We start from the raw sequence: 13,246 nt of genomic DNA, 5'->3' as shown, positions 1-13,246 counted from the left end.
TTGCATAATATTCATAGTTCATTTGGTTAGCATAGATGAATAGGAAAAAAAAAATCAGGTAAGTAAGGATACAGAAATACATACGAGTATGTTAATGAGTAGATGGACACAAGGTGTTTGTTGTTTTTCTTAAAAAAAGTAGTGGTAATTAAAAACAGCACCCAGGCAATTAAGCTAACAAAAGGGCCACTCCTAATGCAACTGAGGTGCTGTGGATGAGTTAAAAAAAAAATCAAATAAATATTAATAAAAGGAACGTAAGCAAAAAATGGTGGCCTAAAACATGGAACCAGGCATTATAGGGATAACAGAAACACAGTGGAACAGTAAACTATATCAAAAGCATTCAGGTTCAGGAAAGAAACACAAACATGCTAAGCTATACTTGTATTAGGACAAAACAAAATGGAGTAACAGAAAGGACATTATGAATAAAGCACCATCTAAGTCACAACTTTTGTGAAAGAATGGTTTCACTTGGGTATTTCTGAGACCCTACTAGAAACCAACTGCATAAGATTTGATAATCTTATCAAGATATGAATATGAATAAAGATTGCTGTAAGATAAGTCTTAATATTATCGCTAGAAAGTATATTGATATGAATAGAATTTATTCTCACAGATTTAGACTGAAGAACAAATGCTAATAATAGGAGGCGGCAGTCCTCCTTCAAAATGATAGCTGACAGATTTTTTCATAAGATGAATAAAAGGCAAAAAGCATACAAGTTTAGTTTTGTTAACTAATGAATATACTACAGGAAGGCTAACAGAAAATCAGTAAACTTGGACACAATGTCTTCGAGTTAATTCTATTTAAATTATTCAGAAAAATAAATGGAATATGTTTGCAATTAAGAGTCACAATTCCAAAACTGAAAACTTTGATATACTATTGAACCTAGGCAGTCCATTGAACTGGCTAGTCCAATAGCCACACATAGTTTTCTGAAATGCCTTAAAATTTAAAAAATAAATGTAAAAGCGTCTCAAATCTGAAGTGACGCACTGAGAAAAATCTCTGAGGAACTTCAGAACTAATAGAATAACCTCAAAGGGAGAGTCCATAAGACAGCATCTGTAGTTCACATACTTGGTCTTCAGAATTTAACTAATGTCAATTAGCAAGTTATGATTCTAAACACCAGTTAGCAGCTAGGTCTGGACCAAACCTAAGTGCTCTTCTGCTCTTGAGCTTTTGTGTTTTGGGTATTCGGGCCATGCTTTGTAAATCTTGAAGTGCCTCTTGTCCTAAGATGTTATGCTTTGAAGTCTGTTCCTGGTTTTGGACGATAACTCATTTTCATAGAAAGGAATTTGTTTCTCCACCTTTGGCATTGGGACTACCAGGTTCTTGGAAGGGACCAGCTCAGAGTCGTTTCAGAACAAGTGCACCTTGACTGGTCAGAATATAATTAGTATCTTAAGCATTCCCAAGGATTGCATTTCAAAGCTCTTGCATTACTCACAGCAATTAAGATGCACCAAGTAAGTTTTATAGTTTTAGCTCTAACTCTCCAATTAGTGATTTAAAAACACACATATTTTACATTGTCTTGCCTTTCCATATGGCCAAATATATAAAGCACAACATTTTAGTCCAAACAAAAGCTTTTATAAAAGCAATCATTATGCCAAACGTAATGTTAATGGAATTTGTTATTTTTTTCCAAGAGAAGAACACTGAGATACAGAGTGACTAGACAGTCACTTTTACTGAAGCCCCGCACCACTGTGAAAACTGTACAGTCAACAGTATCTTAAGTAAATCATAATATATCTTACATCTTTAATGCCTGATCACAGTGCCAGAGGAGTTCAAAAGGCCCTTACTAAAACCGTCAGTAGAACAGGATGGTTCCACAAGCCACTGAAATACCTACTTTGTAGCCAGAAGTAATTACGTTCATCTGCTAATCTCTTCTGGAGAAACTCAATCTAACAGGCAGAGATCACATCTATCAGATAAGAGCTCCATGCAAGACATAGGGGCCGCTGCTTTTCTTGAAAACACAGCTAAAAGACAAAATAGCATTTTTTGCGTGTGGCAGTGCAATGCACACGCATTACACCCCTTGGAATAAACAACGTCAGCATTGGGAATACATATTGATGATAAGGAATAACTGTATTTACTTCCTTCCTTTGCTTGAGAGCGTGCAAATCTACATCTTGAGGTGACGCCACAACTATGAGGTTCTTGATTTTCACAAGCTCAGGAACCTCAGGTTTAAGAATCCATTACTATGAGGCCAGACACCCAGTTGCCTCTGTGGATCTCGCTTTTACTCCCCGTTCCTCTTAACATGACAGTGTAAGACAGGATCTTGAACCTTCACCTGAACCGTGCGATACATCTCACTCCAAAAGGCTATGAGGTCATGCTGTACAGCTAGTTTAAATCAGTACAAAATATTTCATTCAGATAGCATGCAAGAGATATAACTACGTGATACAGATTGAAACCTGGAAGCATGCATAACGGAGCTTAAATTTTGGAGTTTCACAGCACTAGATCCAAGTAAGCATGTGCAACCTACAGCTTCACATAAAACAAGTAACAGTGTCCAAGCAACGGCAAAAGGTCTTACTGAAATGATCACTGTCTGCTTTCAAACCAAAGAGGAACTAAAGCACATCCAGGGGAAAAAAAAAGTAGGAAAAAATTATAACACAGACAGAACTATGTACCTTACTCTTATCTAATATCCTCAAACAGCTAAAACTGCTTGTTAAAGCTTACCAAAATGAGTACAAGCCTGAGCCAGAAGGCTTACATTTTATTCAGGTGGTTACTGTTTGGGTAACTGTAAATCTTCTGTACTCTACCGCTTATAATGGAGCACACAAAGCAGCCGTAAAACATAAAAGTGGCTGCCAAAGTCAGGAAGCAAATTGTCAGTCTTTGTATTACCACAAAAAAAAAAACCAAAACACACCAATATCACTTATACCAAAACCTCAAATTGTAAGTGTGGAAAGTAAATTTGGAACATCAAGATGAGATGGTTAGAAGAATTTTACTGCTCCCTTTTTAATTTTTCATTATGATCATACACTTCACCTTCTTGTATCTGGTGTTATTTTGCTTCTAACCCAAAAATCATTTGTGCACATTAGCAAGGTGAAAAGATTCCAGTCTCTCCCAGAAGCTTTTACTCACAAGCGTATTTGGTCCTCATTAATTTAAACCTCCAATCACCTCTATAAAAAAAACCAATTTAGAATACCAGCTTTCTAAGTACCCAAATGTAATAAAAAGTAATCGTTATACTGCAGCATAAAATACTTAACATTTATTTTGAGCTGTGTACGCTAGTGTTTTCTTGTAATCTTTTCATATATAAAGTTGTTTTATCCACTGCAGTTCATCTACTGGATCACATCTCTGTAACAATACCAAAGTCATACTCCAGTAACATTTGTACATACTGAAAAACAGCAAAAGCCTTTTTCTGTCAATATTCTCACATACAGGATAAGCACTTACATCACTGTTACCATGTGTATTACCTACACTCACGGGAGCATAAGGTAAAAAAAGCATGCTATGTAAAATGAAACTTACACATCTTTCTTGTGAAACAAGATGGAAATAAGGATTTATTTTTTTTCTTACAGTTAATTAGTTGTACATATTCCTACCTAATACTGCAATTATTGCAGGAGTGGATTTGACTATTAGCAAAAATGCCTAAGACTTACTAAATGCATCATTTAAACATATTGATAGGAAAAAAATAAAAATAAAGTGAGAATAATTCAAAATATTCTTCCTTTTTCATGATTGAACATTCTCCCTTTCTACAAGGTAAGAGGTTTTAGTTTTTAAGACTCAAAATCTAAATTTTCAGAAACAAAACTCTGGACACATTAACAGTGCAGTGTTGTGACAGTTAAGAGCTGTAATGCATTAACCACAATGTTACCGATTCTGCTGCCCCCCCATCCAACCTGTTCTGGAGTCCTACTGTTATACAACAATCCCATGAAATCCCCCAACTTTATATTGTAACCATGATAAGGAATGAACGGTCTCTATTTTAGTGAAGTCCTTTGTACATTAAAAGGATTAAAGGCATTTCACTGCCTTTCTTCCGTCATCCTAACTGGGCTGACATTATCACATACAAGGTTCAGGTACGCTCTACCCTCTAATGATGTTCTATCACGTCTAACACAGAAATTCAACCATATTTCTCAAGAAACAGAAAGCAATGGCTACTTTCAAATGCTAACCATAAGTAGCATAACAATCTGTACTTCCAAACAGGAACATTCAACAAAAAACCCATGCCAGCCTGTAATAGAGGATTTATCTATTCCAGAATATCTACTATCTATATCGGAATATCTTCTTTGGGTTTAGTACCTTTTTGTTTCAATGGATAGTTTTAGATCACCTGTTAACTTATCATAGGGAACTTTAAAACACCAAGGGAAAGATGATATTTCTAGAACTGGGCAGGAGAGAAATTTATTTTCATATGTTTCTGTAAGAGTGCTTTGTGTTAACTTTCTTTGCAAAAATTAACATTCCAGCAAATAAGAAGAGCAGTTCTCAAAAGAATACATCACAACTATGGTGACTTTTCTACTTTGTAGCCAGGTGTACTACGTTTCTGGTTCCTGCTGCAAATTAACTTAAAACACATCTCACAATTTTATAAAACTTAAGCACGTAAAAAATATCTTCCTTGCCACGTTTCCACATAGGCCTCTGTGGGTTTCTCACACAGCCTTCCTACGAAGGCAAGTAACCTACAGGCACCACGCTTGCCTTTTCCCTCAAGAACTGAACTCTTCCGGAACACCACACTCAAGAAATCGAATAGGCAGCACCTTTGCAGTCACCTGCAAGCATTAACAGCCTTTTTCATAACTGCTTCAGTGCAGAAGAGGAAACAGTAGGGAAGGTTTAATAAAACATTGAGCTTTCAGACCCCCCCCGCCCCGGCAGCCCCCGGCCCTGTGAAGCGTCCAGCCGGCCCCAGCCCCGCGGCTCGGGCCCGCCCGGGCAACGCCACCAGCGGGCACAGCCCGACGCCCACCAGACACCCAGGCCCGCCTCATCCCGGGCCCGAGCTGCCCGCGCCGCCCGACTTCTGCTTCTAACGGCAGGTGGAGAGCGGCTGAGGCGGCGGCCCTTGGCCGCCCCGCCCAGGTCCCCCCTACGGAGCCGCCCTCCCCTGAGATGGGGAGAAGACCCACCGACCCTGCTCTGCCGCCCTCAGGAAGGGCCGCGGGGTGCCGGCAGCCGGGGCCGCCCCTACGACAAGAGCCAACGAGTCCAACGGCCGCCACCAGGCTACCAGTGGCAGGCGCGGCCTGGGAGGGGGAGAAGGAGTGGGGGAAGGAGAAGGGTGGGGGAACGCAGGAGAAGGGTGGGAAGGAGCGGGCACTTGCGCGCGCAGAGGAGGGGAAGGGCGGGGGGAGGTTATTTATAGCCCGGCTGCTAATTTGGGACGCGGGCTGAGGCGCCCCGCGGAGCGCGGCCCCCGCCGCCAGCACTCACCCCATCCCGCAGCGAGGCGCCGGCCCCTTTAAAACCACAGGAGACCCCTCCCTCCGGCCCTCCTCCCCTCCCGCCGGGAGACACCCCCTCCTCCCCCAGCCGGCCAATCGGCGGCGGTGACGCAAGCGGGGCTGCCGGCAGCCAATCGGCGGGCCGCTTAGTGACCGGAGGGGAGGTGAGGAGGCAAGATGGAGGTGCCGGCCGCCTTCGTGGCTCCCCCGCAGCCTGAGGCCGCCGCCGCAGTGGTGCTGCCGGAGCGGCTGCAGCGTCGGGAAGCGGAGCGGCAGCAGGGCGTGGAGCGGCAGCGGCAGAAGAAGGAGGCGCAGGTGGTTAAGGAGGAGCAGAGCGAGTTCTTCGTGGCCGCCTTCTCCCGGGAGCGGGAGGCCGTGGAGGCGCTGCTGACGGTGGGGTCGCTGGAGGAGGCGGCCGCCCGCCTGCAAGGGCTGCAGAAGCTCCTGACCGAGAGCGTGCGGTTCCTGGCGCCCTACGAGGTGCGGCAGGGGCAGGAGGCCGTGGCCCGGCTCCAGGGGGACCTGGCGGCCCGGCGCCAGCAGTTGCAGCCCAAGAAGAAATTCGCCTTCCGGGCCCTCAAGAAAGAAGCGCCGCCGGGCAGCGAACCGCGCCCCGCCGAGCCCGCCCGGCCCGCTGCCGCCGCCGCCACGCCGGGCCCCGGCCCCGCCGAAGGGGAGGCGGGCGGGCCGCCGCTGTGCGGGTTCAGCCGCGCCGAGGACGAGGAGCTGGAGCTGGGCCCCGCTGAGCTGCTGCAGCGCGACGTGGTCCTCTCCGAGCTGCGCGGCTGCCGGGTGCGGCTCCGCGGCAACGCCAACACGCTGCGGGTGCGGGACTGCCGGGGCTGCACCGTCCTCTGCGGGCCCGTGTCCACCTCCGTGCTGGTGGATGGCTGCAGCGACTGCCTGCTGGTGCTGGCCTGCCAGCAGCTCCGCACCCATCGCACCCGCGACAGCCGCTTCTACGTGCAGGTGACCAGCCGGGCGGTCATCGAGGGCTGCACGAAGGTCTCCTTCGCCCCCTACACCTGGAGCTACCCTGGTATGGAGAGAGACTTCGAGTCTTCTGGGCTGGACAGAAACAGAAACAACTGGAAGCTGGTGGATGACTTTGACTGGCTGGCGACTGACAAGCCTTCGCCCAACTGGAGCCTGATCCCCGAGCAGGAAAGAGTTAGCTGCTGGGACTGACTGCAGAGGCAGCTCGGTGCGGAGCAAGAAATCCTGGTGTAAACGCATTGATTCATAAACTGTGGGACTTCATCCCTGATATGCCATTAAATGATTCTATTCGGTATTTAGATTGTGAATTATATTGTATGACTGGATTTTTTTTAAATTGGAGAATACCAGTCAAATGTAGTTTACTCTTCTTACACAAGTTGCTGCTATAATCTTTATGTATCACTGTGGAATTTACCAGCTACTGCAGTACCTCATTGCTGATATTTTTTATTTTTTTTTTCACGTAAGGTGGGGCACGGGGCACCTATACACAAACAGCAGTAAGCCTCTATTAAGAGCTGTTGTTCTGGTTTCACTCACCCAGGCAAAATCTGAATTAGCGGCAAGTAGTACAAGCTGTACTGGAATGGAAAGATCAAATACTAAATTTTTCATATTTTTGTGGTTCTCAAGCTGCAGATGACAGTACACTATGTCTTTTGGCGAGTATGGGAGAGGGCTTTTGTGAGGTAATGGGGACAAAAGGTTAATTTAGAGGAGTTTGTAACTAAACAGTGGAGCAGACTGAGAGGAATCCTAGGCTATGATTATAATTATTAGCCAGGTTCTGTTGATATGGGTGAAATCTGTGAGTTGTCTTTATTTAGGCTGTTACTTTGAGTGAGATAAGTCTAAAGGAAAAAAGTCTCCTAATGAACATTTAATGCTCTCCTAGTATATTATGAGTGTTTGACATTAACAAACCTAGATAAATATTAAACTGTCAGAATCTGAAAATATTACATGAAAGGGTGCTCCTTCTGTAAACAGTTTTAACCTGAGATGGATAAAATGAGTGCCTTGAGTGTACTTTTGGGGGGCATACAAAAAGCACTGAATAACGTTAGAGAAGCTAGGTAAACTGCTCTACTGCAGTCTGAAAATTAAGGGGAGAGGTGTTCAGGTATGTCCTACTAGTTGTTGTGTCTCTCTACCAGACAACAGGCTTCATGGTGCTGCAGCCTTAACTTACAGAACCCTGCTGCTGCCTAAGTGCAGCGTTGACAGAGGGAGTCAGTAAAATGGAAAGATGAGATGCTATATTCCAGCTCCAAAATTTCTTGCATGAAGTGCACAGTACCTTAAGTCCCACTTCTTCATTCCTGCTAAATAAAAAAAAAAAGAAAAAAGCAGCATTATGGAATACAATGCCTCGTTAGTGGTGGTGACCACTACCTATACATAAAGTATACACAGTAATTCTAGGTTTCCAAACCCACTCCTTAACTTGTGACATTTTGCAAGAAATCATTGTTTATCTTGCCTAAGAATCAGCTTAGAGTTGTATTTTAAAAATGGCAAAATATTTTTGCTGCCCTACCATCATATGTGTGCCTCTAACAGAAAATTAATACTAGCTGAAGCATCAAAAACTGCATCATCGCTATGAGAAGTACTTGAAACTTCACTTGAGTACTTGACTGGTTTTGAGCGGAGAAACTTTTTACCTAAGTTGTTCTCAGCATATTTAATTTAAAGGGGGGAGGAGGGAAGGAAATTTTTGTATATTCTTCATTTTATATATTGTCTACTTATGTTAATGTATACTTTCTGGATGAATTGGATTTTGCATTTCAAATACTTACTTTGAATTGTTTCAGTTGTCCCTTTCCTAATGATTCTCCTTTGCATTAACAGCATCATAAAATGATTTAAAGAAAACACCCTTAGTCTTGCTTTAATGTACAGAATTTTTAATATCTGTTGTTAGAGGGATGTGATCAGATGAGGCTCTCAAATAACTCTTTTTTAACACATCCATCTTAGTACAGAACCTGATTTTGTAGTTAATCTTTCTTCCCCATATATCTTGGTAGTGACAATCCCCTTAGCGTCCTCTAGTCCTGGAACTGCAAATTGTTCAGCCTGTAAGAACTCCAGAAGTGCCTTTGTTCTGCTAGCCAAAAGCTGTGAGCATTTACTTATAATGTTGATGGACACTGCCAAATCTAGAAATGGAGAGACTGCTGCTCAGCTGTAGCAGGTATCAGAGGTGTGCACTTCTCAATACACTTCAAACTGGTATGTAAGTGCATTCCTGTGTCAGCTGGTGCCCCATAGCATGCAGTATTGCCTGAATAAACAGAGTATGGGTCAAAACAAGGAAATTTAGACTTCAATTTCAGTGTGAAAATGTTTCCTCAGTGACATTTTTCAGAGGTCAGTTACTGACATCCCAGTTCCTAATGTTTTCTTTCCTCCAACTACTTAACTTCTGTTAAACCAAAATTACGTAATACTCGTCAGGAACATGACTTCAGAGGAGGCTGCTGAAGATATTCCAGACAATTACTTTCCCTTAAAGATTCATCATTACCTTTGTGATACAAAACAGACAACTGGATCTTGATCTCACGGATGAGACAAAACAAGAAAACTCAATTTGAGAACAGCAAGTCTGAAAAAGTTGGTCAGGCAAATACTTATATGGGATTTATAGCTCTAAATATGGACATAAATATACACACACACAGAGTTGCATGTGTTTCCATGCACCTTTTTTAAAATGTTAAGTAAGTTACTAATGTAGAACCATGCTAGGAGAAATTCAAAACTATTTTGAAAGAGAAGTATGTTATGTTAATAGTAATGTAGTATGTGACCACGAGTTATGGGCTAGAAAAGGTTTGGTAGCATATTTGTAGGCTCTATCAGTATAGAAATTGCAACTTAGGTCTGGAAGAGAAACACCTAAGCATTTCTATCTAATTACTTATTTAAGAAACACTTATTTTTTTATTAAAAATACATATGGAAAAGGAAGTCACAATTGGTCTAAGCACTAGCAGGCTGTCAGCCGTGTGTCCCAGAACACTTGCTCCTGACAAGACCAGCGCAGACGGCTCCTAGAGGGGAGAAAAAAGTAAAATCCCACGTGAGTAAGCGAATATTAGCTGATGCCCCAAAAGTACGGTTAGTCATTTGAGAATCCATTTTCCAGTCAAATCTAGTGGAAAGTGAGAACTCAGATGTTATTGAGAATTATGTTCTTATTACATTTTTACAAAACTATGTAAAAGCGTGGTAGGCGTGAGTATATACATATGTAAGTGTTTTATAGAATAGTTAGATGTATATGATCTGTATTTAAAATTTCTTAGCTATTTCTTAAGCCATTTTCTTAGCACCTATTATCTCGGGAAAAAAAAATTCTTTTTATGTTGACACATACTGAATGTTGCGGAAATAAGATGTTGGGGATACTTTGACAGGTCTAGACTATGGAGTTATCTAGATCATTTCATTGGAACTACTTACAGAGTAAACGCTAAACACAGGAAGGCTAGAAGTCTAGTCCACAGTATTTGTGGCTTCATCATATTTGTTTACCTTTTGCCTCAGCTCACAAGGCATCAGAAAAATTGCTTCCTGTCTGCAGGTGAGCCTTAAGCTGTTTGTTCAAGAGATCAAAAACGTATCTTAAGCGTGGAAGTGGTGAAATAGTTTTACTGAGAGCGTTGGGTTCCAACAGGTGAGGAATTCTGTGCTATCTTGTCTCTAGATGACTTGATGATGAAGCATCTCGTACATCACACCGAAGCAAAGCTTCTTCAAAGCTACTTCCAAGAGAGTACGGCGTGTGTCAGGACGTGCCCTGAGCTGCCAGTGGCAAGTGGCTGGGCTCCCAAATTCCCCTTCTGAAGCTTGTGACTAAGAAATATTCAGAGGGAAGGTTGGGCATAGTTTGTGCAGCAGTTTGAGGAAACGTGCCAGGCTGTCTCCGTTCTCCTGGGTCAAGGAGACTTGCAATGCCAGCCTGGGCAGAGCCGCTTTGTCTCTCCGCTAATCGCAGCTTGGAGAAAGGAGGGCGGCACATGCTCGGTTTCTTCCCTCGGAGTGAGAAGCAATGCTAACATGAAGAAAACGCCTGGCAGCCTCTTCCAGGCCGGGAGCCAGGATTGCCTTCTGTCCAGCCTTTCCTGGAGAACCACTGGGGAAGAGGCGACTCGTTGGGGAGGCTCTGTGCAAGCCCGTGCGCTGAGCGGGTTTCCTGTTGCATGGGTATAGCAGGAAAAACCAGGCTCACCATCCTGCTACGGGGAGGGCAGGAACGGCCAGAACTGCTGTGAAAAATAGCTGGTTTCAAGCTACCTCGCCTAGTAGCAAGATGGAGGACTGAAAACGTGATGCAAGGGAGAAGACGGTTCAAGGAGCCCGTTGAATGAGCATGTTCAGGGCCAGTAATTCCCCAACCAGTTGGGAAGGGGGAGTACCAGGAGCCAGCACTGAGACTGACGGTGTTCCCTCAGTGGCACCAGGGCTGGCCGGGGGATGAAGCAGTAGCAGCACCAGCACCAATTTGCCTCCATCCACAGAGGTTTGTCAGCATGACCCACATGTTGGCCAGATTCACATAACCTGCACAGGGCAAGGCTGAAGCAAAGTCTCCTCAAGAACTTCAGCTCTGGTACGCATTTCATTGCCACCAGAATAACTGAGGAACTTCTTTCACAGCACATATCCTAAAGAAATTAATTTTGCTAGGCATCAGAAGGGGCTGAAAAACAAACACCTGCCAAGGACATGGTTATGAAGACCTTATGGTAACAGAGGGTAACAGAAACATCAGCACCATAAACTAGGTGCAAATTGGCACTCAAGGGAGGGCCCACTGGCAGAAAGGCAGAGAGTTTCTAAACAGTATGGGGCATTGAGGTATGGAACCATTTTCCATAGGAAGTCATAAGAGCATATTCTTGGTTTAAACATTTTTGAAAGATGGCCTGGTTGGATAGCCCTCCTCCAGCCTTACCAGAATCTTTAAAGCCAGTGCAACTTCCTCAGCTCACCACAGCGCTGTAACTCAACCTTTTAAAGCTCATATGTGTCTGTGAATGAAATAAAATAGTTCTATGCAAAAATAGACAACCGTGAACCCTCGGAAGAGAATGGAGACAATTCTTCAGCTCCACGCAGAGCTTTGAGTGTTAGCATTTGTTGAGGCTGTGAGAGGCAGCACGGGCTAAAGCTTGCCTCCAGAGAGGCAGCCGAGAGCTTTGCTGCTGCTTCCAGTGAGGCCACCATCGCACCTGGAGGTCCATCTCAAGAGGGGCCAGCCCCCCTCGGTTCCCGCTGAAGTCCAGGCATTTCCCTCTATCTGCACCTGCTTCTCTGAATACCAGGAACCAAAGGGAGTTATTTGCATTCTCTCTTTATCCAGCCCTTTTTCCTTTAAATAGATCCTGGTGTGGGGTCTAGCAAAATATTTGCATGAGAAACAGGTAAGAAATAAGTGCATAAGACAATTTCTTACACACTTTTATGCTTTATGTTTTTGAGGGCTCGGTTGTTGGTTTTTTTTAATACATATTAGGCAGGGTTTTGTTTTGTTTTTTTTTTTTTTTTTTTTTTTTTAAACTTTTTCCTATTTAGGCTATAGCTATATGTAGACAGGGATCAAATCTCAGTGGCTTTACCTGGAATTGCTTCAGGTGTTACAAAATACCTAGGAATTCTTGAACGGGAGGAGATTTTGTGTATATAACTCAAACCTCCTCCCTGCCCCCTTCATACACATCCTGCTTCTGTCTTTCCAAGTAGATTTCTCCCAGTGTATGAGTGGGATCTGAGGGCAGACTTGTTGGATTCCAGAGCTGTGTGCAGACAAGTACGTTTCTTCACCTCCTTTACGCATCATCTTTTTGCTGCTCAGCTCTGCCCCCTTACCTCTTACTTTCCATCAGGCTCTCCCCAGTTCTAGTGACTGTGGCCTTTTTTTCTACGCAGCCCTCCTATTGGAGCCATCGGACCTGCACAAGACATCTCACAGCCTGTACTCTACTAAAAAGCCAGTTTCATCACACACAAGGAAAGATACAAACAGCAAGAAAAAAAAATAATAATACCTGTGCAACTTGTGGAATTTCAGCATTTCCATTCACATCGTGATCTAATTTATCTGACTTACTTGAGGTTCTGTCTGTTGTGCTGAGATGTTTTCCAGCAGTAATGACTTCTGAGAGCCTTTTGTAAGCTTCTTTCAATTCCCAACATATTTTTTCCTGTTTCTGCTAGTACAAACATTGATTTATAACTCTCATTCTTTCAGCAGTGAACACTACACTCTAGGCATCACAGTAATACAAGCAAATACTCATAAAGAGCATCTCAGGGGTCAAATTAAAACTGTTTTCTGAACACGTTAGCCACACTGAATGAGGATGGCTGAAACGCTGGGAACTACGCAGAGGAAAACTACACTAAAAACCCCACAGCGTGCCCCAGTGTAGTTTAGGAGCCATGGGGTCCAGTGGATCACATCACCCTCCCCAGGGTATACAACAACCAAAGGAGTGAATTTAGCGACTTGCCTCTGTTTCCAGGCTCAGGACCTGCAGTCACTTCACATGCCACAAAAACAGTAGCCCACCAAGTTACTTGTGTACATGTAAGTGGGAAAAAAATGTCATAAATCAGACCTTTCTCCACCTGTTAATCATGTGGTTCAGCCATTTTATCACGTTGTTCCTCAGGAGTGTCCCTGTACACGCCACAC

At 43.7% G+C, this 13,246-nt stretch overlaps 2 protein-coding genes across 2 annotated transcripts in view; one reads left to right on the top strand and one right to left on the bottom strand.

Annotated features, from left to right (window-relative positions):
• BICRAL (BICRA like chromatin remodeling complex associated protein) overlaps window positions 1-5,572 on the bottom strand; it is a 136,403-nt gene extending 130,831 nt beyond the window's left edge. Inside the window, exon 1 of the mRNA XM_074579547.1 lies at window positions 5,519-5,572. The gene's annotated coding sequence lies outside the window, so the exon portion shown is untranslated. The remainder of the gene's footprint in view (window positions 1-5,518) is intronic.
• Window positions 5,569-8,841, top strand: TBCC (tubulin folding cofactor C). Its single transcript, XM_074579548.1, has one exon. The coding sequence runs from the start codon at window positions 5,707-5,709 to the stop codon at window positions 6,715-6,717; it is 1,011 nt and encodes a 336-aa protein (XP_074435649.1). The 5' UTR covers window positions 5,569-5,706; the 3' UTR covers window positions 6,718-8,841.
• The last annotated feature ends 4,405 nt before the right edge of the window (window positions 8,842-13,246 follow it).

Source organism: Larus michahellis, chromosome 3, assembly GCF_964199755.1.
Source record: "Larus michahellis chromosome 3, bLarMic1.1, whole genome shotgun sequence".
NCBI classification, from domain to species: Eukaryota; Metazoa; Chordata; class Aves; order Charadriiformes; family Laridae; genus Larus; species Larus michahellis.
Note: the sequence above shows the minus strand (reverse complement) of the source record. Positions and strands in the feature narration are given on the sequence as shown.

Coding starts and splice junctions, on each gene's coding strand:
- TBCC (XM_074579548.1), top strand. CDS start 5,707: ATGGAGGTGCCGGCCGCCTTCGTGGCTCCCCCGCAGCCTGAGGCCGCC.